The sequence below is a fragment of the Gadus chalcogrammus genome, chromosome 5 (assembly GCF_026213295.1).
Source record: "Gadus chalcogrammus isolate NIFS_2021 chromosome 5, NIFS_Gcha_1.0, whole genome shotgun sequence".
In the NCBI taxonomy this organism is placed as follows: Eukaryota; Metazoa; Chordata; class Actinopteri; order Gadiformes; family Gadidae; genus Gadus; species Gadus chalcogrammus.
Window position 1 is genome coordinate 20071147 of NC_079416.1, and position 27910 is coordinate 20099056.

The 27910-nt window shown below is 42.9% G+C and overlaps 3 gene segments (V, D, J or C); all 3 read left to right on the plus strand.

The window, feature by feature from the left end:
* Positions 1 to 1108: 1108 nt before the first annotated feature.
* Positions 1109 to 1987, plus strand: LOC130382955 (immunoglobulin kappa constant-like; the record flags this gene model as incomplete). The annotated part of the segment is given in 2 exon segments: positions 1109 to 1136; positions 1662 to 1987. Coding segments are annotated over 2 exon segments (354 nt in total), but the record flags the coding sequence as incomplete, so codon positions are not given.
* Positions 1988 to 8326: 6339 nt separating this feature from the next.
* LOC130382940 (immunoglobulin kappa constant-like) lies at positions 8327 to 13581 on the plus strand. The segment is given in 2 exon segments: positions 8327 to 8636; positions 12926 to 13581. Coding segments are annotated over 2 exon segments (327 nt in total).
* Positions 13582 to 24689: 11108 nt separating this feature from the next.
* Positions 24690 to 25751, plus strand: LOC130382953 (immunoglobulin kappa constant-like; the record flags this gene model as incomplete). The annotated part of the segment is given in 2 exon segments: positions 24690 to 24720; positions 25240 to 25751. Coding segments are annotated over 2 exon segments (357 nt in total), but the record flags the coding sequence as incomplete, so codon positions are not given.
* Between the last annotated feature and the right edge of the window lie 2159 nt (positions 25752 to 27910).

A 27910-nucleotide genomic window follows, 5' to 3' on the forward strand; every position in this document is an offset into this window, starting at 1 on the left:
GAAACTCTGACAGTGATAAACTGCCGCATCTTCACGCTGGGCGCCGTTGATGGTCAGAGAGAAGTCAGTGCTGCTTCCACTGCCACTAAACCGAGCTGGTGTTGGTGATACAAGGGTACTTATATAGCTTATGATGAGCTTGGGGGCTTCTCCGGATTTCTTTTGGTACCAGTGTAGTTGATTACCGCTGTAAACCGCTGTGTTGGTTTTACAGGGCAGAGTGACTGTGGTTCCTGGAGTAAAGGACACTACTGGTGTCTGAGTCACAGTCACCTGACTGCTGGTTCCTGTAGAAAACAAACAAACCAAACATTGAGTTATCCAATAGAAAACACAAGCAAACAGAGAAGGGTGGTCCACATCTTGACTGAGTGGAATGAACCAACCTGTAAAGGATCCACAGACCACTGTCCAGAAAAGGAGGGTGAGGTGATTCATGGTTGCCACGGTTTCTGGGGTGTTGAGTGACAGCTCAGAGTCCTGCAGTGTTGAACTCAGAGGACTTTAAACCCTCTCAGAACCCCAGTTCCAGCTGAGCATGCAAAGCTTCCTCTATATGGAAATGACCTGTTTCCACTCATCAGACTGGGGGTGAGAGTGACTGCAGACATTCTGGGAGGACCGCTGTATCTCTTCTACAATCACACTTTTGGAATACAAATTCAGATTTACTGGAAACTATTGGAATTAATAATGTATAAAAAAATGTGTGATTAATTCGATCTTGGTTTGTATGAAATCCCATAACTTTCTTATTTGTTTGAAAAGAATGTGGTTACATCATTATTACCTAAAACCAGAATAATACAAATATATTGTTCTGTTCATAATAAATGCATGTTTATAACGTTGGCTTAAAGGTTTATTATTAAGTCACATTAATAGACTTGTGTTAAAATATATGATAAATGTATTTCATTAAATACATTAAATATACATTCAAGCAATTCATATATATTAATAATAATATATTCAGTGAATCAAATATCGACTAATTCATACATTCTAGTGAGAAGCCAGTGTTTGTGTGTCAGTGAGATGAGTCTTTAGTGTGCGGGAGGTTTTTGTACAGCCTCTTAATGAGTTTGTATCACTGTGGTGGACTTTTGGTGGAGGCACCAAACTCATCGTTGACTGTAAGTACAAGGACACTTTTCTGTGCCTGGCATATTTAACTTTCTCTAAATATAATTAAGCGTGATAATCGTATCTTTTGGAACTTTCTATGTTTTTAATTTCTGGTCGTTTTTTTAAAGATAAGCTGAGGACAAAGTGTAGATATATTGTGGTACAGAGTTCTGTCTTTTAAATTACACTGCATACGTTACATATGTTCTACAATATAATGTATTTCATGAAAGACCTCATTATTGCTGTGGCATTATTCATTTATTGAATTTCGCAAATCAGTCATATTTAAGTTTGAAGAAATTCACACTAGTCGATTAATGTTAACCCAATAAAATGCTAAATTTTGAAGTTCAATCATTTTAAATATAAACATGTTGTTACCGTTTTAATGAAGAGATTTTAAACCAAATGGTTTCCATCCTCTTTAATGTCACCAACTGCTGGTGAACAGGAAGCTGTCCCTTCCCTCTGTGCTCCTATGAGGCTGATGCTAACCGAGCCTGTTGTCCACTCCTCTCTCTCTCTTCCAGTGGGAGTGGTGCAGCCCACGCTGAGCGTCCTCCCTCCCTCCAGAGTGGAGCTGGAGCAGGGCAGTGCTACACTAGTGTGTGTGGCCAGTGGGGGCTTCCCCTCAGACTGGAAGCTTGGCTGGAAGGTGGGGGGCAGCAGCAGGTCTGGGGGGGTGTCAGATAGCCTGGGGGTCCTGGGGAAAGATGGCCACTACAGCTGGAGCAGCACCTTGACCCTCCCTGCAGACCAGTGGAGGAAGGCGGGCTCAGTGAGCTGTGAGGCCAGTAAGAATGGCCAGACGCAGCCTGTCACTCAAACCCTGAATCCTGGAGACTGTTCAGAGTAGAGAGGCTCCAGCATGGAGGTACTGGAGGATACAGATCTCCTCTGACACGTCTGCTCTATGTCTCTCTGTCTCAGGTGGCACTGTAGCTTTAGATGATTTACATTAATATAACACGTCTTTGATTCATTAACGTTATGCTTTTTGATTTTTACCCATTGATTGTGTTGGTCACATGTTCAACATTTAATAAACATATAAAGAATCAATTCTTTCTTGTCATCATTTACTAAATTCTATCTTCTGTATTTTCGAATTAATGTGGCTTAATGAGCATATAAAACCTCTGCCATCTACATCAAACAAATTTCCCCACGAGGGGAGGCTCTGATGTATATCTCTGAATGAGCAAAGTGTTGTTTGTGTGGATGTTGTAAAGTGTGTTCAGTGTATTCAGTGGACCAGTGTCAGTCATAGAGCCACTGCTGATGAAATGACCCATGTGTGTCAGACTGACTTTCTGTCACTTCATATAATAGTAGTTCAGAGAGATGTCCAGGTTTCTGCAGATACAAACTCAGACACATGTGAAATTACGGCTCGAAAAACATTCAGTATCCCTCACCAAGACATAAAAACCCTAGAATGCTGAGTGGGGGAAACAGTAACATATTCATAATGTCTGTCTGAGTAAAAGACCAAACCGACATGGCTAAAATATGTGTTTCTTTAAACGTATTCTGTGAGCAGTGAACCGTAGCTATTCAAATGATGTCCAGTTTAGTCTAGCAGATGTGCAACTGTGTCTCTTGAGTGACAGAAAGTGAGTGGAAATGTAGGGCTGAGGTTTTACAAGAGTCTCTGGAGATTCCAGTGAAAGCAGTATGTGTGCATGTCTCCATACCAGCTCAATGGCGCCCTCTAGTGTCTAACCAACGCTACACAATAAGGACTGATACATGAACTATATTATCTTCAGGTTTTATGAAATATATAGCTGCAGGTTTTATTCTATTGATAATAATACGAATAAAGTCGTTCCTTTCATCAGGACGTAAGCTGCTTTAAATGTGGTTGACAACGAGCAAAAAAATATGAAATATCATATTGTAAAACAATCAAAAAATAAATAAACAAATAAATAAGAAAAGATCATGTTCCAAAGTCCAGGCCCAGTAAGTGGGTCTTCAGGCAGCTTGTGAAAATGCAGATGGATCCAGCGTTGAGGATCTCCTGGGGAGCGAGTTCCACAGAGTGGTGGCAGCCACCCTAAAGGCTCTGTCCATAGCTGAAGTCCCTAACCGGGGGTGGGGGGGTGGGGGGGTAAAGCAGTCCGTGGTCTGAGGGACGGAGATTCTGGGAGGGGGAGTAGGGTCTGAGGAGCTGTGAGAGGAGCGGGGGCTAGAGGGACTGGGGGGTGAGGAGGAGGAGGAGGAGGAGGAGGGGGAGGGGGAGGAGGAGGAGGAGGAGGAGGCGGAGGAGGTGCTACAGGACCTTACTGGGGGCCTGTGGAGGTGGATGGGGGGGGGGGGGGGATTGGTACACTGGAGCCGATCCAGGGCTCTGTGTGGACCCCCCAGTGAGGGACGGCCCGAGTCTGGACATGTTTCTGAGGGGGTCCAATGCCTATCTGTTGATGGACTCCATGTGGGGAACCAGTGATAGGGATGAGTCTGGGACCCCCCCAGGTTGGGGACTGGAGAGAAGGGGCAGACGGAGCAGCCGTCCATGGAAGGACCAGATCCCCGACCTTCTGGGGCCTGGGGGGCCCCAACCAGGACTCTGTCTTCTTACTGCTGAGGTGTGACTAGGGGGAGGGGGGGGGGGGGGGGGGGGGGCTGATGTAATATGATGAAGTCGAGGTTGTAGTTGTATTCAACATGTTGAAGTATTAGTTGTATGTGATACGTGGTAGTTCAAGTAGTAGTTGTATTTGGCAGTTGGGTTAGAAGTTGTATGTAATACGTGGTAGTTGAGGTAGTACTTGTCTGTTTAATAATGCTGAGGAATCTAATGCTGGCTCTTGGTTGAGGCCCCTGGTTAGAGCCAGCTCTGTGCTCAGCGCTCTGTGTCAGAGTCTCTTCCCCCTCAGCAGCTGCAGCAGGTTCCTGCGGTAACAGCTCAGTGTCTACGCAGTGTGACTGAGGGAGGTTTTTGTACGGCTCTCAATCACTGTGTGAACACCCGGACGACATTGTTAGGAAAGTGGAAACTCTGACAGTGATAAACTGCTGCATCTTCACGCTGGGCGCCGTTGATGGTCAGAGAGAAGTCAGTTCTGCGTCCACTGCCACTAAACCGAGCCGGTGTTGGTGATATAAGTGTATTTATTTGTCTTATGATGAGCTTCGGGGCTTCGCCGGGTTTCTGTTGGTACCAGGATAGATAATTGGCGTACACCGCTGTGCTGGTTTTACAGGTCAGAGTGACTGTGGATCCTGGAGTAACGGACACTACTGGTGTCTGAGTCACAGTCACCTGACTGCTGTTTCCTGTAGAAAACAAACAAACCAAACATTGAGTTATCCAATAGAAAACACAAGCAAACAGAGAAGGGTGGTCCACATTTAGACTGATTGGAATGAACCAACCTGTTAAGGATGCACAGACCACTGTCCAGAAAAGGAGGGTGAGGTGATTCATGGTTGCCACGGTTTCTGGGGTGTTGAGTGACAGCTCAGAGTCCTGCAGTGTTGAACTCAGAGGACTTTAAACCCTCTCAGAACCCCAGTTTCAGCTGAGCATGCAAAGCTTCCTCTATATGGAAATGACCTGTTTCCACTCATCAGACTGGGGGTGAGAGTGACTGCAGACATTCTGGGGGGACCGCTGTATCTCTTCTACATTCACACTTTTGGAATACTAATTCAGATTTAATGGAAACTATTGGAATTTAAAATGCATAACATTTTATCTGGTTGAAGCCAATCCTGGTTTGTATGAAATCCTTTAAGTTTCTATTTGTTTGAAATAAATTGTCGTTACATTATTACCTGAACCCAGAATAATAGATAAAAACATATTGTTCTGTACATAATAAATGCATGAATATAACATTGGCTTGAAGGTTTTTTATGAAGTCAAATTATTAGACATGTTTTAAAACAATAAACCTTTTGTAAAAGAGCCTTTAAAAATGTTATGACAATAAATGAATGATGAATGTATTTCATTAAATTACTATATATTCATAAAATTACTATATATTAATTATAATATTTCCGATGAATCAAATATTGACTAATTCATCCATTCTAGTGAAAAGCCAGTGTTTGTGTGTCAGTGAGATGAGTCTTTAGTGTGCGGGAGGTTTTTGTACAGCCTCTTAATGAGTTTGTATCACTGTGGTGGACTTTTGGTGGAGGCACCAAACTCATCGTTGACTGTAAGTACAAGGACACTTTTCTTTGCCTGGCATATTTAATTTTCTCTAAATATAATTAATCGTGATAATCTTATTTTTGGAACTTTCTATATTTTTAATTTCTTGTCGTTTTTTTTTGAAGATACGCTGAGGACAAAGTGTACATATATTGTGGTACAGAGTTCTGTCTTTTAAATTACACTGCATATGTTACATATGTTCTACAATATGATGTATTTCATGAAAGACCTCATTATTGCTGTGGCATTATTCATTTATTGAATTGGCAAACCATTAACTTTTGCCAATTCTTAACTTGTCGATTAATGTTAACCCAATAAAATGCTAAATTTTGAAGTTCAATCATTTTAAATATAAACATGTTGTTACCGTTTTAATGAAGAGATTTTAAACACAATGGTTTCCTTCCTCTTTAATGTCACCAACTGCTGGTGAACAGGAAGCTGTCCCTTCCCTCTGTGCTCCTATGAGGCTGAGGTTAACTGAGCCTGTTGTCCACTCCTCTCTCTCTCTTCCAGTGGGAGTGGTGCAGCCCACGCTGAGCGTCCTCCCTCCCTCCAGAGTGGAGCTGGAGCAGGGCAGTGCTACACTAGTGTGTACGGCCAGTGGGGGCTTCCCCTCAGACTGGAAGCTTGGCTGGAAGGTGGGGGGCAGCAGCAGGTCTGGGGGGGTGTCAGATAGCCTGGTGGTCCTGGGGAAAGATGGACACTACAGCTGGAGCAGCACCTTGACCCTCCCTGCAGACCAGTGGAGGAAGGCGGGCTCAGTGAGCTGTGAGGCCAGTAAGAATGGCCAGACGCAGCCTGTCACTCAAACCCTGAATCCTGACCAGTGTTCAGAGTAGAGAGGCTCCAGCATGGAGGTACTGGAGGATACAGATCTCCTCTGACACGTCTGCTTTATCTCTCTCTGTCCAAGCTGGCACTGTAGCTTTTGTTGAATTACATTAAAACAACACGCGTTTGATTCATTAACATTATTCTCTCTGGTTTTTACCCCTTGCTTGGATTTGTCACATGTTGAACATTTAATAAAAACGCAAAAAATACAATATTTCTTGTGATATTTTCCAATCGTCTAACTGCTGTGTCTGCGATTAATCCTTACACCAATGAGTATATCCAATAAAGGTTATCTTTATTAGACAAGCTTCATCACAATTTTGAATGAAGGCTTAATATGGTGTGTATCTCTGAATGAGCAAAGTGTTGGTTGTGTGGATGTTGTAAATGTGTTCATTGTATCCAGTGGACCAGTGTCAGTCATAGAGCCACTGCTGCTGAAATGACCCATGTGTGTCAGACTGACTTTATGTCACTTCATAAAATAGAAGTTCAGGGGGATGTCCAGGTTTCTGCAGATACCAATTTAGAAACTTGTAAAGGTACGTCTCAAATTACATTCAGTTTCTCCCAACAAGATACAAGAACCCTAGCATTCTGAGTGGTGGAAACAGTAACATATTCATAATGTCTGTCTATGAGTCGAAGACCAAACCGACAACGTTAAAAGATGTGTTTCTTTAAACGTATTCTGTGAGCAGTGAGCTGTGGCTATTCAAATGATGTCCAGTTTAGTTCAGCAGATGTGCACCTGTGTCTCTTGAGTGACAGAAAGTCAGAGGAAATGTAGTGCTGAGACTTTCAGAAGAGTCTCTGGAGATTCCAGGGAAAGCAGCCTGTGTGCATGTCTCCATACCAGCTTAATGGCGCCCTCTAGCGCCCAACCAACGCCATTGCAATAAAGACTGATTCAGATTCAATACTTTATTGCCCTACAACTCTGTACAAGTTGCTAGGCTTTTTTTTAGTGAGCTCATTACAGTACATAACAAAGACCCACACACAATACCCTTAGATACAACATATAGGCAGATTAAAGAAAATGGGACATCCCCTCACATAAGACATATAGCTCTCTTACACCTGGCTGACAGGCCAGGGTAAGTGCTGTATGTTTGATTAAAGTGGCAGGTGCTTATAGGTGCAAGTGATGTGCACATTGGCATGGATCAAGTCATGTGCAAATATGCATAAGGTCCAATAAATAAGTACATAGTTAAGTAAACTCCCAGTATATAAAAACAGAGTAGTAATCTGTGCGTATTATACTATACAGGGCCACTGGGTGCGTCTGCATTCCTGATGTACTGGTGTAGGGATGTAGAGTTGTTAAGAGGTGTAATGGTTCTGCAGTATGTGCTGTTGAGGAAGCGGGAGGTTTCAGTGTGGACGGCCCTCAACCTCCTACCTGATGGGAGGAGATTGAAGAGGGAGTTAGCAGGTTGGACAGTACCTCTGCTGGACAGTAGAGTTGCCGTACCAGACTGTGATTGAGAACGTAAGGACGCTCTCAAAGGTGGCTCGGTAGAACTGCTGCATCCCCTTACAGGCCACCCCAAACTTCTTTCGTTGGCGGAGGAAAAAAAGCCTCTGGTGGGCTTTTTAAATAATAGCAGTGATGTTATCTTCCCATTTCAGAGAGGAGGAGATTATTGTGCCCAGAAATGTGTAGGCCTCACCTGGCCTGAGTCAGGCTGATTGGACTCTGGGGCTGAGACAGGCTCACACCTGTGGAGAATCAGTAATCAAAGCACACAGGGTAAACCAGCCATCCCACACACACACACACACACCACAGTGGTAACTAAATCAATTTTCAACCGTTTATCTTCGTTCAAACCATTTAACAAATCTACACACTTGAATCTTCCATAATATCTAAACGGAATTTCGATATCATTTAAACTTTCTTCAGAGTCACAGTTTTAGTTTCATACCGCTTCGTTTTCAGCTGCTTTTATTGAAGATGTCTTCCCATTCTGATACACCTACTTCTTATGACATGAGAAGACACACACACACACACACACACCTGCACACCTGCACATATAGTCATTAATTCCCGCTTTGCACCTCCATGCCACGCAATACAAAATACAGTTCATATTGGATTCTGAGCATTTGACAATGTAGTGTCATTTGTTTATTTCATATATATTTGTGTACCAAGCATGATTTGCAAGGAAAGGACATATATTTTAATTTCTTCTGTATTCATCTGTATTCATATTCACATAAACTCATACTACAAAATTTTAATGCAAACCAGTGTCGGGGAGCCTCTGTCCATCCTGGCCGTACCACCTGGTCAGGAGGGAGGGAGGAACGGACAGAGGGTCCCCCCACACCTCTTGGTATGACAGCCGCCCAAGGCCGCAAACCAAGCCTACGTCTGACTGCAGGACGACGGGCATCAAGCTACACTGCTGCCATGGTCTCTCCTGACTCCGGTGAACCCCACCACCACCACCACCACCAGCTACCAGTAAGTAGCCTTGTTTTGTGTTTCTCATTTGCCAGTTGAGGGGAACATATTTAATTTAGCATTACAGTGTCTACAGAAAAGCAGGCAACATGTTCCCTCTTAGGCCTAACTCATGAGCCACTTCTGCAGCTGCTTCACCAGCTGTATGGACACATGAACTGATCTTCTAAAGGTGTATGCTGAGGTGGCTTCATCAAGAACACTTGGCTCTCATATCACTAAATCCTACTGGAGGGATAAAGGCAGATGCTGTATACTGTGAGGACAGTTGCTTGGTTAAGCAGAAGACTCCACTCATTGGTACACATGTAGAAAAATCTAGGAAAATAACAATTGTTCTATTTCCTCAATGCACATGGCAGCCTTTGCATCTATTCGGCAACCTGTAATAGGCGAGTATGGAAGGCTGGTTAGTCAATGACGGGTAAGATCCCACCTTAAACATTGGGACAACCTAAGGCAGGCACAGTCACGATTACACTGCTTCACTCAAGTCACTAAAATAATGACAAATGGTTACATGATAACGGTTGCCATGTGAAAAATATGTGCTTTTACGATATATGCCTCGTTATTAAAGAACAGCAGTACATAACTGTGATAAAATGGGAACCCACACTTTGTTGATCAACTTAAATGGGATGATATGTAGGTAGGACAAGTAAGGAGAGATTACAATGGAGAGCAAATGTCAAAAGAAGATACAATAAAATACTTTTCTTTGACCAGCTCAACAAGAGTATTTGTTTTTTTCTTAAACCAACAGTAGTAATATCTTAGTTGGGCAGTCATTGTTAGATTTTGAGTAAATGGAACATAGAAAATGAGTGACCAGGGTGTTGGGGTTGATGTGCTGGTGAGTGAGCTAGTCGCTGTCCGGTGGTGTGGCCAGGCGTCCAGTCATGATCACAGCAACTAAACCAAAGACGCAGTATGTGAGCAGTGAACTGTAGCTACTCAAATGATGTCAATTTTTAGCTGAGGTGCACCTGTGTCTCTTGAGTGGCAGAAAGTCAGTGGAAATATAGGGCTGGGAGTCTCTGGAGATTCCAGTGAAAGCAGTATGTGTGCATTTCTCCATAATAGCTCAATGGCGTCATCTTGTGTCCAACGAACGCCATTGCAATAAAGACTGATTCCATGAACTCTACTATCTTCAGCTTGACTTGATTCATAATAATAATAAGAATAAGAAAGTCGTTCCTTTCATTATGACGCAAGCTGCTTTAACTGTAGGTGACAAAGAACAAAACAACGTGAAAGATTATATTTTGAAATTACGATAAAGACTGATTCCATGAAATCCATGAATATTACTAATAATAAGAAAGTCATTCCTTTCATCCGGACGCAAGCTATTTTAAATGTAGGTGACAAAGAACAAAACAACGTGAAAGATTATATTTTGAAACAATCAAAAACAATAAATAAACGAATAAATAAGAAATGATCATGTTCCAAAGTCCAGGCCCAGTAAGTGGGTCATCAGGCAGCTTGTGGAACCGCAGATGGATCCAGCGTTGAGGATCTCCAGGGGAGCGAGTTCCACCGAGTGGGGGCAGCCACCCTAAAGGCTCTGTCCATAGCTGAAGTCCCTAACCCGGGGTGGGGGGGTGGGGGGGTAAAGCAGTCCGTGGTCTGAGGGACGGAGATTCTGGGAGGGGGAGTAGGGTCTGAGGAGCTGTGAGAGGAGCGGGGGCTAGAGGGACTGGGGGGTGAGGAGGAGGAGGAGGAGGAGGGGGAGGAGGGGGAGGGGATGTGTAGGGGAGAGTTAATTTAATTAAAAGTGGTATGGGTCGGGCCATGTAGGATATATTCAGGTCCAAATCATGTAGGTGGGGCAGAAGGGTCTGAGGTGAGCGGGTGACAACACCTGGCTCTTAGACCAGCCAAGGGCTTAATTAGTGCCGAGGGGAGCACTGTTGTTTTTAGATTATTGAAAGTTTAGATTATTTAAAGTTATTTTGAATTATTGATTTCGGTTTTTTTGTTTATTCATTTTCCATTTGTTGCCTCCTGATGGACATTTTTTGTACCTGAATAAATTCATGCCAACGGCCTTGCTAACATCGGTCGCACTGCCTTCAATCCTTCCACCGCCGCAAGGCCAGCCTGGTAACAGGAACCAGTGATAGGGATGAGTCTGGGACCCCCCCAGGTTGGGGACTGGAGAGAAGGGGCAGACGGAGCAGCCGTCCATGGAAGGACCAGATCCCCGACCTTCTGGGGCCTGGGGGGCCCCAACCAGGACTCTGTCTTCTTACTGCTGAGGGGGGGGGTCATGTAATGTATGGAAGTTGAGGTTGTAGCTGTTTTCAATTAGTTGACGTTTGAGTTGCATACAAAGTTGTAGTAGTTGAGGTAGTAGTTGTATGTATAATATTGTAGTTGAGGTAGTATTTGTGTGTGATACGTGGTAGTTCAAGTAGTAGTTGTATGTTTAATAATGCTGAGGAATCTAATGCTGGCTCTTGGTTGAGGCCCCTGGTTAGAGCCAGCTCTGTGCTCAGCGCTCTGTGTCAGAGTCTCTTCCCCCTCAGCAGCTGCAGCAGGTTTCTGCTGTAACAGCTCAGTGTCTACGCAGTGTGACTGAGGGAGGTTTTTGTACGGCTCTCAATCACTGTGTGAACACATTGACACTATGGTAACTCTGACAGTGATAAACTGCTGCATCTTTACGCTGGGCGCCGTTGATGGTCAGAGAGAAGTCAGTGCTGCTTCCACTGCCACTAAACCGAGCTGGTGTTGGTGATACAAGTTGGTTTACTAATTTCATGATGAGCTTGGGTTCTTCTCCAGGTTTCTGTTGGTACCAGAATATACGGTTATTGCTGTAAACCGCTGGGTTTGTTTTACAGGTCAGAGTGACTGTGGATCCTGGATTAACGGACACTACTGGTGTCTGAGTCACAGTCACCTGACTGCTGGTTCCTGTAGAAAACAAACAAACCAAACATTGAGTTATCCAATAGAAAACACAAGCAAACAGAGAAGGGTGGTCCACATTTAGACTGAGTGGAATGAACCAACCTGTTAAGGATCCACAGACCACTGTCCAGAAAAGGAGGGTGAGGTGATTCATGGTTGCCACGGTTTCTGGGGTATTGAGTGACAGCTCAGAGTCCTGCAGTGTTGAACTCAGAGGACTTTAAACCCTCTCAGAACCCCAGTTTCAGCTGAGCATGCAAAGCTTCCTCTATATGGAAATGACCTGTTTCCACTCATCAGACTGGGGGTGAGAGTGACTGCAGACGTTCTGGGAGGACCGCTGTATCTCTTCTACATTCACCCTTTTGGAATACAAATTCAGATTTAATGGAAACTATTGGAATTTAAAATGCATAACATTTTATCTGGTTGACACCAATCCTGGTTTGTATGAAATCCTTTAACTTTCTATTTGTTTGAAATAAATTGTCGTTAAATTATTACCTGAACCCAGAATAATAGATAAAAACATATTGTTCTGTACATAATAAATGCATGAATATAACATTGGCTTGAAGGTTTTTTATGAAGTCAAATGAATAGACATGTTTTAAAACAATACAATTTTTGTAAAAGAGCCTTTAAAAAGGTTATGACAATAAATGAATGATGAATGTATTTCATTAAATTACTATACATTCATAAAATTACTATATATTAATTATAATATTTCCAATGAATCAAATATTGACTAATTCATCCATTTTAGTGAAAAGCCAGTGTTTGTGTGTCAGTGAGATGAGTCTTTAGTGTGCGGGAGGTTTTTGTACAGCCTCTTAATGAGTTTGTATCACTGTGGTACACTTTTGGTGGAGGCACCAAACTCATCGTTGACTGTAAGTACAAGGACACTTTTCTTTGCCTGGCATATTTAACTTTCTCTAAATATAATTAAGCGTGATAAGGTGGAGGACAAAGTGTAAATATATTGTCGTACAGAGTTCTGACTTTTAAAATACACTGCATATGTTAAATATGTTCCACAATATATTTCATGAAAGACCTCATTATTGCTGTGACATTATTCATTTATTGAATTGGCAAATCAGTCACACTTAAGTTTGAAGAAATTCACACTTGTCGATTAATGTTAACCCAATAAATTGCTACATTTTGAAGTTGAACCGTTTTAAATATAAACATGTTGTTACCGTTTTAATGAAGAGATTTTAAACACAATGGTTTCCTTCCTCTTTAATGTCACCAACTGCTGGTGAACAGGAAGCTGTCCCTTCCCTCTGTGCTCCTATGAGGGCTGATGTTAACTGAGCCTGTTGTCCACTCCTCTCTCTCTCTTCCAGTGGGAGTGGTGCAGCCCACGCTGAGCGTCCTCCCTCCCTCCAGAGTGGAGCTGGAGCAGGGCTTTGCTACACTGCTGTGTGTGGCCAGTGGGGGCTTCCCCTCAGACTGGAAGCTTGGCTGGAAGGTGGGGTGCAGCAGCAGGTCTGGGGGGGTGTCAGATAGCCTGGTGGTCCTGGGGAAAGACGGCCACTACAGCTGGACCAGCACCTTGACCCTCCCTGCAGACCAGTGGAGGAAGGCGGGCTCAGTGAGCTGTGAGGCCAGTAAGAATGGCCAGACGCAGCCTGTCACTCAAACCCTGAATCCTGGAGAGTGTTCAGAGTAGAGAGGCTCCAGCATGGAGGTACTGGAGGATACAGATCTCCTCTGACACGTCTGCTTTATCTCTCTCTGTCCAAGCTGGCACTGTAGCTTTTGTTGAATTACATTAAAACAACACGTGTTTGATTCATTAACATTATTCTCTCTGGTTTTTACCCCTTGCTTGGATTTGTCACATGTTGAACATTTAATAAAAACGCAAAAAGTACAATATTTCTTGTGATATTTTCCAATCGTGTAACTGCTGTGTCTGCGATTAATCCTTACACCAATGAGTATATCCAATAAAGGTTATCTTTATTAGACAAGCTTCATCACAATTTTGAATGAAGGCTTAATATGGTGTGTATCTCTGAATGAGCAAAGTGTTGGTTGTGTGGATGTTGTAAATGTGTTCATTGTATCCAGTGGACCAGTGTCAGTCATAGAGCCACTGCTGCTGAAATGACCCATGTGTGTCAGACTGACTTTATGTCACTTCATAAAATAGAAGTTCAGGGGGATGTCCAGGTTTCTGCAGATACCAATTTAGAAACTTGTAAAGGTACGTCTCAAATTACATTCAGTTTCTCCCAACAAGATACAAGAACCCTAGCATTCTGAGTGGTGGAAACAGCAACATATTCATAATGTCTGTCTATGAGTCAAAGACCAAACCGACAACGTTAAAAGATGTGTTTCTTTAAACGTATTCTGTGAGCAGTGAGCTGTGGCTATTCAAATGATGTCCAGTTTAGTTCAGCAGATGTGCACCTGTGTCTCTTGAGTGACAGAAAGTCAGAGGAAATGTAGGGCTGAGACTTTCAGAAGAGTCTCTGGAGATTCCAGGGAAAGCAGTGTGTGTGCATGTCTCCATACCAGCTTAATTGCGCCCTCTAGCGCCCAACCAACGCCATTGCAATAAAGACTGATTCAGATTCAGATTCAATACTTTATTGCCCTACAACTCTGTACAAGTTGCTAGGCTTTTTTTTAGTGAGCTCATTACAGTACATAACAAAGACCCACACAAAAGACACTTAGATACAACATATAGGCAGATAAAAGAAAATGGGACATCCCCTCACATAAGACATATGGCCCTCTTAAACCTGGTTGACAGGCCAGGGTAAGTGCTGTATGTTTGATTAAAGTGGCAGGTGCTTATAGGTGCAAGTGATGTGCAAATTGGCATGGATCAAGTGATGTGCAAATCTGCATAAGGTCCAATAAATAAGTACATAGTTAAGAAAACTCCCAGTATATAAAAACAGAGTAGAAATCTGTGCGTATTATACTATACAGGGCCACTGGGTGCGTCTGCATTCCTGATGTACTGGTGTAGGGATGTAGAGTTGTTAAGAGGTGTAATGGTTCTGCATTATGTGCTGTTGAGGAAGCGGGAGGTTTCAGTGTGGACGGCCCTCAACCTCCTACCTGATGGGAGGGGATTGAAGAGGGAGTTAGCAGGTTGGACAGTACCTCTGCTGGACAGTAGAGTTGCCGTACCAGACTGTGACTGAGAACGTAAGGAGGCTCTCAAAGGTGGCTCGGTAGAACTGCTGCATCCCCTTACAGGCCACCCCAAACTTCTTTAGTTGGCGGAGGAAAAGACTAAGAGCCTCTGGTGGGCTTTTTAAATAATAGCAGTGATGTTATCTTCCCATTTCAGAGAGGAGGAGATTATGGTGCCCAGAAATGTGTAGGCCTCACCTGGCCTGAGTCAGGCTGATTGGACTCTGGGGCTGAGACAGGCTCACACCTGTGGAGAATCAGTAATCAAAGCACACAGGGTAAACCTGCCGTCCCACACACACACACACACACACACACACACACCACAGTTGTAATGTAAATAAATCCATTTTCAACCGTTTATCTTCGTTCAAACCATTTAACAAATCTACACACTTGTATCTTCCATAATATCTAAACGGAATTGCGATATCATTTAAACTTTCTTCAGAGTCACAGTTTTAGTTTCATGCCGCTTCGTTTTCAGCTGCTTTTATTGAAGATGTCTTCCCATTCTGATACACCTACTTCTTATGACATGAGAAGACACACACACACACACACACACACCTGCACACATGCACATATAGTCATTCATTCCCGCTTTGCACCTCCATGCCGCGCAATACAAAATACAGTTCATATTGGATTCTGAGCATTTGACAATGTAGTGTCATTTGTTTATTTCATATATATTTGTGTACCAAGCATGATTTACAAGGAAAGGACATATATTTTAATTTCTTCTGTATTCATCTGTATTCATATTCATATAAACTTATACTACAACATCTTAATGCAAACCAGTGTCGGGGAGCCTCTGTCCATCCTGGCCGTACCACCTGGTCAGGAGGGAGGGAGGAACGGACAGAGGGTCCCCCCACACCTCTTGGTATGACAGCTGCCCAAGGCCGCAAACCAAGCCTACGTCTGACTGCAGGACGACGGGCATCAAGCTACACTGCTGCCATGGTCTCTCCTGACTCCGGTGAACCTCACCACCACCACCACCACCAGCTACCAGTAAGTTGCCTTGTTTTGTATTTCTCATTTGCCAGTTGAGGGGAACATATTTATTTTAGCATTACTGTTTGGTGCCCCTTCACTGCTTAGACACAGGATCTTTATAACCAGCTCTGCATTACGAGGTGCCGAGGTGCATGTGGGTCACCTGCTTGCCGCTATACAGATACGCCAACACAAGACACTTGTTCACCAGAGTCAGGAAGAAATGATCCCCTGCTGTTTGGTGTGCTGTCCCAGGTACCACCCTCCCCATCGGACTGATCAGACACACCTGCAGCCCCTCAGCAATCACGTGGATTGCTATAAAGCTGCAGGGATGAAAGCAGACGCGGCCGGCCAGTAAGAAAAGTAAAAGGCACGGGGGGACGCTACCAGCCCAGTGGGGACTAGTGCTCACCAGCGGCCAGGAGAAGGGGATGCAATGCGGATAGAGGACAAACAGTCACTCCTTGCTTTCATGGTAGATGTGGTGTGGGCAGCAAGAAACATAACCAAGAGGTCTGACGCTATTAAAATTGTGGTGGAGGCGGCCGAAAGGTTTCTTGAGGAGGTAGAAATGGGCCCAGAGGAGTTACAGACATTCATGAGGCAGAAGCTTGAGGTGCAGGAGAGAGGGAGGGAGAGAGAAGGGAGGGAGAGAGAAGGGAGGGGCAAAGGCAGGAGTGAGGGAAACGGTAAAGAAGGGGAAATGGACATGACTGAATATGAGGATACTTAATCTATTGATGTTTTATTTAATGCAATGGAACGCAAGGAGCCTCATCGCAAATGGCCAAGAGTTTAAAAGATTTGTGGATGTTTTTAATGGAGAGTATGAACCAGCTTTACTGTGTATTCAGGAAACTTGGCTCAAACCTTGTTTGGACTTTGTCGTGCCAGGGTATGAAAGTATTAGACGGGACCGAAGTGGGAAAGCAGGAGGAGGGTGTGCAACGTTTGTACGGTTTGATGTGAAGTACCAGAGGGTGCACATTAAGTCTTCTCTAGAGTGTGTGGTGGTAAAGGTGTGGGAAAAATAATAAGTGGGTAAATATAGTTAACTTTTATAATCCCTGCTTGCCAGTCGACATAATCGATTTGGAGGAGATTATGGAACAGATGGGGGCACCGATTATTTGGCTAGGTGACTTTAATGCACATAATCCTTTGTGGGGAAGCAGAATGAAAGATACAAATGGGATCACAGTGGAGGATTTTATGGACAAACATGGGTTAGTATGTATGAATGATGGCAGGCCAACTAGGTTTGAAATTAAGACAGGGGTAGGTTCAAGCATAGATTTAGCACTAGCATCCAGTGAATACGCAAGAGTAGGAGAATGGGACAATATGGACAGGTGCTTAGTGATCACTTTCCAATACTTTTGAAGTTTGGGAAAACTTCAATCAGACTAGACCAACATATTTTAACTATGGAAAGGCCGACTGGGAGAAGTTCTCTAGTAAATGTGATAGTGATCTTGATAGTGTGAATGGAGAGGGATCAATAGATGAGTGGAACAATAGTTTATGTGCAATGATATTAAGTAGTGCATATGAGTGCACCCCTTTAAAGAAAAACCCTAAAACTAGAGTAAGTGTGCCATGGTGGAATAGGGCTTGTGATAAAGCACTTAGGGATAGAAACTGTGCATATAGACTATTGAGAAAGTGCCCAACAGAGAATAATGCAATAGAGTACAAAAGGCTGAGGGCTAAGGCGAGAAGAGTAATTAAGGTTACAAAAAAAGAGTGTTGGAGAGGTTATTGTGGAGAATTGGGCGTGGATACATCAGTTGGAGACATATGGGCAGCAGTTCATCGTATGTCAGGAGTGGTTGGGAAAAGGAGAATGCCAGTATTGGAGGAAAAGGGAGTTATAGCAAAGAGTGATATAGAGAAAGCAGAAATGTGTGAGAGTAAGTTTAAGGATGTACATAGGGGAGCAAACATTGGGGAGGAAGGTATTCGAAAGAGGAATGAGACGCTAAGACAACATATTTTTAAACTTGGGGTGAATGACGATAATGCTGATTGTGTTAATTTGTACTTTTCAATTGAAGAGCTGCGCAGAGCCATAAATAAAGGGGGGGAAACAGCACCAGGGAAGGACGGCATAAGCTATGAGATATTTAAAAGAATAGGTGATCTGGTGGTGGAAGAAATGTTAGCACTTATGAGCACTGTTTGGAAGGAATCAATTTCAATCAATCAATTTATTATTTAAAGTGCAAAATCACCATGGTACATGGTCTCAATACACTTTACAAAATATCAAGTACAATAATAACAATATTAAAACAATATTAAAACACCACAGGAATATGATAAAACAGTTAAAAATTAGTTTAAACCAAAGTATTGAGTAAAAAGGTATGTTTTAAGACGGGACTTGAAAATTGCAGTGGATGAAGCTTCTTTGATACATAGTGGGAGGCCATTCCATAGAAAAGGAGCACGGTAGGAAAAGGCCCTGCCACCAGCAGACTTTTTATTGATTGGTGGGATGACAAGGAGGTTAGAACTAAGAGAACGGAGTGGACGTGGCGGAATGTAGGGAAAAAGTAGTTCAGTTAAATAGGAAGGTGCAAGTCCATTTAATGCCTTATAAGTTAAGAGAAGAACTTTAAAATCGGCTCTAGCCTGAATGGGCAGCCAATGTAATGATGCCAGGACAGGAGTTATGTGACAGTACCTACTTGTTTTTGTTAAGAGTCTGGCGGCTGAATTTTGCACAAGCTGAAGGCTCCTAGTAGAACAGATGGGGAGGCCAGAAAAAAGGACATTACAGTAATCCAAACGGGAAGACACAAGGGCATGGAAGGAAGGCTTCCATTAGCCTGGAAGCAGGCAGTGGTGGTCCCAATGTTAAAGCCAGGGAAGGAGGCAGAGCATCCAGGGTCATATAGACCCATTGCACCAACAGCAGTGATGTGTAAAATAATGGAAAGAATGGTGACGGATGGGTTAGTATACACACTGGAGAAGGAGGGGCGGTTCACGCTGATGCAAAGTGGGTTTGGTAGAGGAAGAAGCACCATGGATTCTGTGATCTCCCTGGATTCGGATGTAAAGAAAGCCATGGTTAATAAAGAGGGAGGAGTTGCAGTGCTTTTGGATATCGAAAAGGCTTATGACATGTTGTGGAAGGAGGGGCTCATCATTAAGCCGTACGACGCAGGGATTCGAGGGCGTATGCTGAACTGGGTACAGGACTTTTTAAAGAACGGGGTAACTCAGGTAAGGGTAGGGGAGGCGATGTCGAATGTCACATGCGTTGAGAATGGGACCCCACAAGGAAGTGTGATAAGTCCGGTTTTATTTCATGTAATGGTGAGCGACATTTTTAAAGACATTGGATCAGGGTTTGGTTTCTCATTGTTTGCAGACGACGGAGCAGTGTGGAAAAGAGGCAGGAACATCAAACACATAACAGAGAAAATACAGGAGGCATTAAATAAAAGAATGGACTGGGGAAGCAGGTGGGGTTTTAAGATATCAACGGAAAAAACAAAATATGTTGTATTTGGCAATAAGAAAACTGTGTGTCAAGGTTTATTAATGTATGGGCAAGCAGTAGAGAGGTTAAAAGAGTTTAAATTATTGGGAGTAGTGTGTGATGAAAGATTGACCTTTTAAAAAGCATGTAGATAGCATTGTGAGCAAGTGTGAGAAAGTTATAAATGTCATGCGGTCCCTATCAGGAAGTTTGTGGGGTGCTGGCCAGGATACACAGATAATGATTTACAGGGCAATGGTCAGATGGAGGATAGATTATGGGTGTTTGTGTTATGGGACGGCAGCAAAAACAATTCTCAAGAGACTTGATGTAGTGCAGGCAAAGGCACTGAGAGTCGTCTGTGGGGCCTTCCGTTCCACCCCAATCGCAGCTTTGCTTGTAGAGATGGGGGAGACCCCATTGGGTATCAGAAGGTCTAAGCTGGCAATGCAGTATATCTGTAAATGAAGGGGACATCAAGGGGAGAATGTGGGGCATCTGGCTTCGGAAGGTGCGTGGGACTGGGGAGGAGCAAGAGTGAAAAGGGAGTGTTTCATTTTTAGAGTTAATGAGGAGATGGGGAGGATGGAGTTTGGGGAGGAGGGGGTGGCCCCTATAGTTCACTGGCCAGCAATACCACCATGGATTCTACCGGTGCCAGAGATAGATCTGAGTGTTTTGGCGTATGAGAGAACTGCAACATTTGGGGGCATTGTAAGGGAAAGGTTAAATAACACTTGGGGGCAGTACATTCAAATTTACACGGATGGGGCCCAAGACCCAAGAACTGGGAAGTCTGGGTTTGCTTTTTGCATCCCAGGTTTGGATGTGAGCAGGTATAAGCGACTGTCTGAGGGGGTTTCAGTTCATACCACAGAGCTGCTGTATCTCTTTAACGTCCACACTTTTGGAATACAAATTCATTTTTTTCTGGAAACTATTGGGATTTAAAATGTGTTATATTTTCTCTGGTTTAATTGTGTTTGTATGAAATCCTTTAATTTTATTATTTTGTTGAAATTTATTCTCATAACATTATTTACTAAAACCAGAATAATAGATAATAATTTATTGTTCATTTTTTAATAAATACATGATTATAACATTGGGTTGAAGTTTTTTAATGAGTCAAATTATTGGACTAATGTTAAAGCAATGCACTGTTCGTTAGTGATCCTTCAACAATTTTATGAAAATATATGTTGAATAAATACATTTGTTTAATCCATGTACATTCACACAATTGATCGAAATTAAGAATAATTATTTCAGCGAATCAAATATTGAATAATTCAGAGATTTTTGTCTAAAAGCCAGTGTTTGTGTGACAGTAAGATGAGTCTTTAATATGCGGGAGGTTTTTGTACAGCCTCTTAACGAGTTTGTATCACTGTGGTACACTTTTGGTGGAGGCACCAAACTCATCGTTGACTGTAAGTACAAGGACACTTTTTTGTATCTGACATAGTACTAACCTTTGACTAGCGTACCTGTAAAGATATATCGATTTACTTTTTTTTAACTAATTAAACAAAATTCTTAGGAAAGGTAAATGATAGTGTTAACAACTTCTCTGATTGATTACAGTCATTACATGTTATTGTTGACATTGTATTTCTTTATTGTGATTATTCATAATTTATTAAGAATATAATTGAGGTACTTTGATCTTCATTAATTTGATTAAACAGTTCAGATTCAGATTCTGTTTCGGAAACTAAAAATGCAGTCGTCATTTATTTAACATAATATTTTATCTGTATTGTATTTATGTTCTTAAAATATCCCATTTATAGAGTTTTCTTTGCTAAATCCGAAATTAAATATGAGAAAACGTGAAAGAAAGACTTATTAAGAAAAGCAACCTGACGGTCTAAATGTGTCATGAATAAGGTTGCATACATTTCCACCCATGTTACAATAAACAACATCTCTTGATGCTGATGTTCCCTTCTCTGTGCTCCTATGAGGCTGATGTTAACTGAGCCTGTTGTCCACCCCTCTCTCTCTCTTCCAGTGGGAGTGGTGCAGCCCACGCTGAGCGTCCTCCCTCCCTCCAGAGTGGAGCTGGAGCAGGGCAGTGCTACACTAGTGTGTACGGCCAGTGGGGGCTTCCCCTCAGACTGGAAGCTTGGCTGGAAGGTGGGGGGCAGCAGCAGGTCTGGGGGGGTGTCAGATAGCCTGGGGGTCCTGGGGAAAGACGGCCACTACAGCTGAAGCAGCACCTTGACCCTCCCTGCAGACCAGTGGAGGAAGGCGGGCTCAGTGAGCTGTGAGGCCAGTAAGAATGGCCAGACGCAGCCTGTCACTCAAACCCTGAATCCTGGAGAGTGTTCAGAGTAGAGAGGCTGCAGCATGGAGGTACTGGAGGATACAGATCTCCTCTGACACGTCTGCTCTATGTCTCTCTGTCTCAGGTGGCCCTGAAGCTTTTGATAATTGACATTAATATAACATGTCTTCTAATCAATAACATGATGCTCTCTGGATTTTACCCCTTGCTTGTGTTGGTCACATGTTGAACATTTAATAAAGATGTTAAGATTAAATCCTTTCTTGTCATCATTTGCTATCATTTATCTTTCGTATTTCCAAATGAATGTGGATTCTAATGAGCATATAAAACCTCTGCCATCTTTATCCAACATATTTCCCTACCATTTTGAAAGAATGGTTAAGGCTATGGTGTGTATCTCTGAAGGAGCATGGTATTGTGTGTGGGGATTTCCTTGGAAGGTGTTTTCACTTTATCCAGTGGACCAGTGTCAGTCATAGAGCCACTGCTGCTGAAATGACCCATGTGTGTCAGACTGACTTTATGTCACTTCATATAATAGTAGTTCAGGCAGATGCTCCAGATTTCTGCAGATACAAACTCAGAAACTTGTAAAATTACGTCTCAAAAGACATTCAGTATCTCTCAACAGTACATAAGAACCCTAGCATGCTGAGTGGTGGAAACAGTTACATATTAATAATGTCTGTCTATGAGTTAAAGACCAAACCGACAACGCTAAAAAATGTGTTTCTTTAAACGTATTCTGTGAGCAGTGAGCTGTAGCTATTCAAATGATGTCCAGGTTTAGCTTATGTGCATCTGTGTCTCTTGAGTCACAGAAAGTCAGGGTAAATATAGGGCTGAGGTTTTCAGAACAGTCTCTTGAGACTCCAGTGAAAGCAGTATCTGTGCATGTCTCCATACCAGCTCAGTTGCGCCCTCTAGTGTGTAACCAACACCATTGCAATAAAGACTGATTCCATGACCTCCACTCTGTTCACCTCTTTAACAATAATTAAAATATTCCCGAGTAGCATGCTTTTGTTTCATCAGGATTGACCCTTAGTTCATAGATAAATCACGTCAATCCAATATTAAATCTCCTTATTTCACGTGTGCCCTCTGACTGGACAGCACAAAGACACTGGGGAGCTATGGGGACACGGTGTTTGGATCGTATTTATTATTGTTCTACGTACGGTTTGGTGACCCTGGTCAGAGTCCAGTTTATTATTTAGTATATGTTTTTTCGTGTCTGGTGGGGGGGTGGACTTCGGCTGGGGATCCCCCCCCCCCCCCCCTCCCCCTCCCGCTCCCTACCTGGTGTTGGGGGGGTGGAGTGTGTGTGGTCGATGGCTGGTTGAAGCAGCCTCACTGGGACAGGCTGCACACCTGTGGTGAATCAGTAATCAAGGCACAGGATAAACCAGTCACACACACACACACACACACACACACACACACACACACACACACACACACACACACACACACACACACACACACACACACACACACACACACACACACACACACACACACACACAGGACATAGCTCTGTCACGTCTGTGTTCACCTCCTTGCGTTGTTTGTAATTTGTTGTTGTTGAGGCAGTAGTTTTATCCAATAAGTTGCAGTTGCGGTAGTAGTTGTATGTTATACGTAGTAGTTGAGGTAGTAGTTGTATATAATACGTGGTGGTTGAGGTAGTACTTGTATATTATAGGTGGTAGTTGAGGTAGTAGTTGTATGTAATATTTTGTAGTTGAGGTAGTAGTGGTATATTAAACGTGGTAGTTGAGGTAGTACTTGTATGTTTAATAATGCTGAGGAATCTAATGCTGGCTCTTGGTTGAGGCCCCTGGTTAGAGCCAGCTCTGTGCTCAGCGCTCTGTGTCAGAGTCTCTTCCCCCTCAGCAGCTGCAGCAGGTTCCTGCTGTAACAGCTCAGTGTCTACGCAGTGTGACTGAGGGAGGTTTTTGTACGGCTCTCAATCACTGTGTGAACACATAGACACTGTTAGGAATGTGGGTACTCTGACAGTGATAAACTGCTGCATCTTCACGCTGGGCGCCGGTGATGGTCAGAGAGAAGTCAGTGCTGCTTCCACTGCCACTAAACCGAGCTGGTGTTGATGATTCAAGTGCACTTGTATATCTTATAATGAGCTTGGGGGCTTCTCCAGGTTTCTGTTGGTACCAGAATAAAAGGGTATTGCCATGAACCGCTGGGTTTGTTTTACAGGTCAGAGTGACTGTGGATCCTGGATTAACGGACACTACTGGTGTCTGAGTCACAGTCACCTGACTGCTGGTTCCTGTAGAAAACAAACAAACCAAACATTGAGTTATCCAATAGAAAACACAAGCAAACAGAGAAGGGTGGTCCACATTTAGACTGAGTGGAATGAACCAACCTGTTAAGGATCCACAGACCACTGTCCAGAAAAGGAGGGTGAGGTGATTCATGGTTGCCACGGTTTCTGGGGTGTTGAGTGACAGCTCAGAGTCCTGCAGTGTTGAACTCAGAGGACTTTAAACCCTCTCAGAACCCCAGTTTCAGCTGAGCATGCAAAGCTTCCTCTATATGGAAATGACCTGTTTCCACTCATCAGACTGGGGTTGAGAGTGACTGCAGACGTTCTGGGAGGACCGCTGTATCTCTTCTACATTCACACCATTGGAATACTAATTCAGATTTAATGGAAACTATTGGAATTTAAAATGCATAACATTTGATCTGGTTGAAGCCAATCCTGGTTTGTATGAAATCCTTTAACGTTCTATTTGTTTGAAATAAATTATTACCTGAACCCAGAATAATAGATAAAAACATATTGTTCTGTACATAATAAATGCATGAATATAACATTGGCTTGAAGGTTTTTTATGAAGTCAAATTAATAGACATGTTTTAAAACAATACACCTTTTGTAAAAGAGACTTTAAACATTTTATGACAATAAATGAATGATGAATGTATTTCATTAAATTACTATACATTCATAAAATTACTATATATTAATTATAATATTTCCAATGAATCAAATATTGACTAATTCATCCATTTTAGTGAAAAGCCAGTGTGTGTGTCAGTGAGATGAGTCTTTAGTGTGCGGGAGGTTTTTGTACAGCCTCTTAATGAGTTTGTATCACTGTGGTGGACTTTTGGTGGAGGCACCAAACTCATCATTGGCTGTAAGTATAAGGACAATTTTCTTTGCCTGGCATATTTAACTTTCTCTAAATATAATTAAGGGTGATAATCTTATCTTTTGGAACTTTCTATATTTTTGATTTCTTGTCGTTTTTTTTAAAGATAAGCTGAGGACAAAGAGTAAATATATTGTGGTACAAAGTCCTGTCTTTTAAATTACACTGCATACGTTACATATGTTCTACAATATAATGTATTTCATGAAAGACCTCATTGCTGTGGCATTATTCATTTATTGAATTGGCAAATCAGTCACATTTAAGTTTGAAGAAATTCACATTTGTCGATTAATGTTAACCCAATAAATTGCTACATTTTGAAGTTCAATCATTTTAAATATAAACATGTTACCGTTTTAATGAAGAGATTTTAAACACAATGGTTCCCTTCCTCTTTAATGTCACCAACAGCTGGTGAACATGAAGCTGTCCCTTCCCTCTGTGCTCCTATGAGGCTGATGTTAACTTAGCCTGTTGTCCACTCCTCTCTCTCTCTTCCAGTGGGAGTGGTGCAGCCCACGCTGAGCGTCCTCCCTCCCTCCAGAGTGGAGCTGGAGCAGGGCAGTGCTACACTAGTGTGTGTGGCCAGTGGGGGCTTCCCCTCAGACTGGAAGCTTGGCTGGAAGGTGGGGGGCAGCAGCAGGTCTGGGGGGGTGTCAGATAGCCTGGGGGTCCTGGGGAAAGATGGCCACTACAGCTGGAGCAGCACCTTGACCCTCCCTGCAGACCAGTGGAGGAAGGCGGGCTCAGTGAGCTGTGAGGCCAGTAAGAATGGCCAGACGCAGCCTGTCACTCAAACCCTGAATCCTGGAGAGTGTTCAGAGTAGAGAGGCTCCAGCATGGAGGTACTGGAGGACACAGATCTCCTCTGACACGTCTGCTCTATGTCTCTCTGTCTCAGGTGGCACTGTAGCTTTTGTTGATTTACATTAATATAACTCGTGTTTGATTCATTAACATGATGCTCTCTGGATTTTACCCCTTGCTTGTGTTGGTCACATGTTGACCATTTAATAAAGATGTAAAGAATAAATCCTTTCTTGTCATCATTTGCTATCATTAATCTTTCGTATTTCCAAATTAATGTGGATTCCAATGAACATATAAAACATCTGCCATCTTCATCAAACAAATTTCCCCACGGGGGGAGGCTATGATGTATATCTCTGAATGAGCAAAGTGTTGGTTGTGTGCATTTCCTTGTAAAGTGTGTTCAGTGTATTCAGTGGAGCAGTGTCAGTCATAGAGCCACTGCTGCTGAAATGACCCACGTGTCTGACTATCTTTCTGTCACTTCATATAATTGTAGTACAGAGAGATGTCCAGGTTTCTGCAGATACGATCTCAGAAAGATAGAAAATTACGCCTCAAAATAAATTCAGTATCCCTCACCAAGACATTGGAACCCTAGCAGGCTGAGTGGGGAAAACAGTAACATATTCATAATGTCTGTCTTTGAGTCAAAACCAAACCGACAAACGCTAAAATATGTGTTTCTTTAAACGTATTCTGTGAGCAGTGAACTGTACATATTCAAATGATGTCCAGTTTAGTTCAGCAGATGTGCACCTGTGTCTCTTGAGTGACTGAAAGTCAGAGTGAATGTAGGGCTGAGGCTTTCAGAAGAGTCTCTGGAGATTCCACTGAAAGCGGTGTGTGTGCATGTCTCCATACCTGCCTAATGGCGCCCTCTAGTGTCTAACCAACGCCATTGCAATAAAGACTGATTCAGATTCAGATTCAATACTTTATTGCCCTACAACTCTGTACAAGTGGCTAGGTATTTTTTTTAGTGAGCTAATGACAGTACATAACAAAGACCCACACAAAAGACCCTTAGATGCAACATATAGGCAGATAAAAGAAAATGGGACATCCCCTCACATAAGACATATAGCTCTCTGACACCTGGCTGACAGGCCAGGGTAATTGCTGTATGTTTGATTAAAGTTGCAGGTGCTTATAGGTGCAAGTTATGTGAAAATTGGCAGGGATACAATCATGTGCAAATCTGCATAAGGTCCAATAAATAAGTACATAGTTAAGAAAACTCCCAGTATATAAAAACAGAGTAGAAATCTGTGCGTATTATACTATACAGGGCCACTGGGTGCGTCTGCATTCCTGATATACTGGTGTAGGGATGTAGAGTTGTTAAGAGGTGTAATGGTTCTGCAGTGTGTGCTGTTGAGGAAGCGGGAGGTTTCAGTGTGGATGGCCCTCAACCTCCTACCTGATGGGAGGAGATTGAAGAGGGAGTTAGCAGGTTGGACAGTACCTCTGCTGGACAGTAGAGTTGCCGTACCAGACTGTGATTGAGAACGTAAGGACGCTCTCAAAGGTGGCTCGGTAGAACTGTCGCATCCCCTTACAGGCCACCCCAAACTTCTTTAGTTGGCGGAGGAAAAAAAGCCTCTGGTGGGCTTTTTAAATAATAGCAGTTATGTTATCTTCCCATTTCAGAGAGGAGGAGATTATTGTGCCCAGAAATGTGTAGGCCTCACCTGGCCTCACCTGGCCTGAGTCAGGCTGATTGGACTCTGGGGCTGAGACAGGCTCACACCTGTGGAGAATCAGTAATCAAAGCACACAGGGTAAACCTGCCGTCCCACACACACACACACACACACACACCCTTACACACCACAGTTGTAACTAAATCAATTTTCAACCGTTTATCTTCGTTCAAACCATTTAACAAATCTACACACTTGTATCTTCCATAATATCTAAACGGAATTGCGATATCATTTAAACTTTCTTCAGAGTCACAGTTTTAGTTTCATGCCGCTTCGTTTTCAGCTGCTTTTATTGAAGATGTCTTCCCATTCTGATACACCTACTTCTTATGACATGAGAAGACACACACACACACACACACGCATGCACACATGCACATATAGTCATTCATTCCCGCTTTGCACCTCCATGCCACGCAATACAAAATACAGCTCATATTGGATTCTGAGCATTTGACAATGTAGTGTCATTTGTTTATTTCATATATATTTGTGTACCAAGCATGATTTACAAGGAAAGGACATATATTTTAATTTCTTCTGTATTCATCTGTATTCATATTCACATAAACTTATACTACAACATCTTAATGCAAACCAGTGTCGGGAGCCTCTGTCCATCCTGGCCGTACCACCTGGTCAGGAGGGAGGGA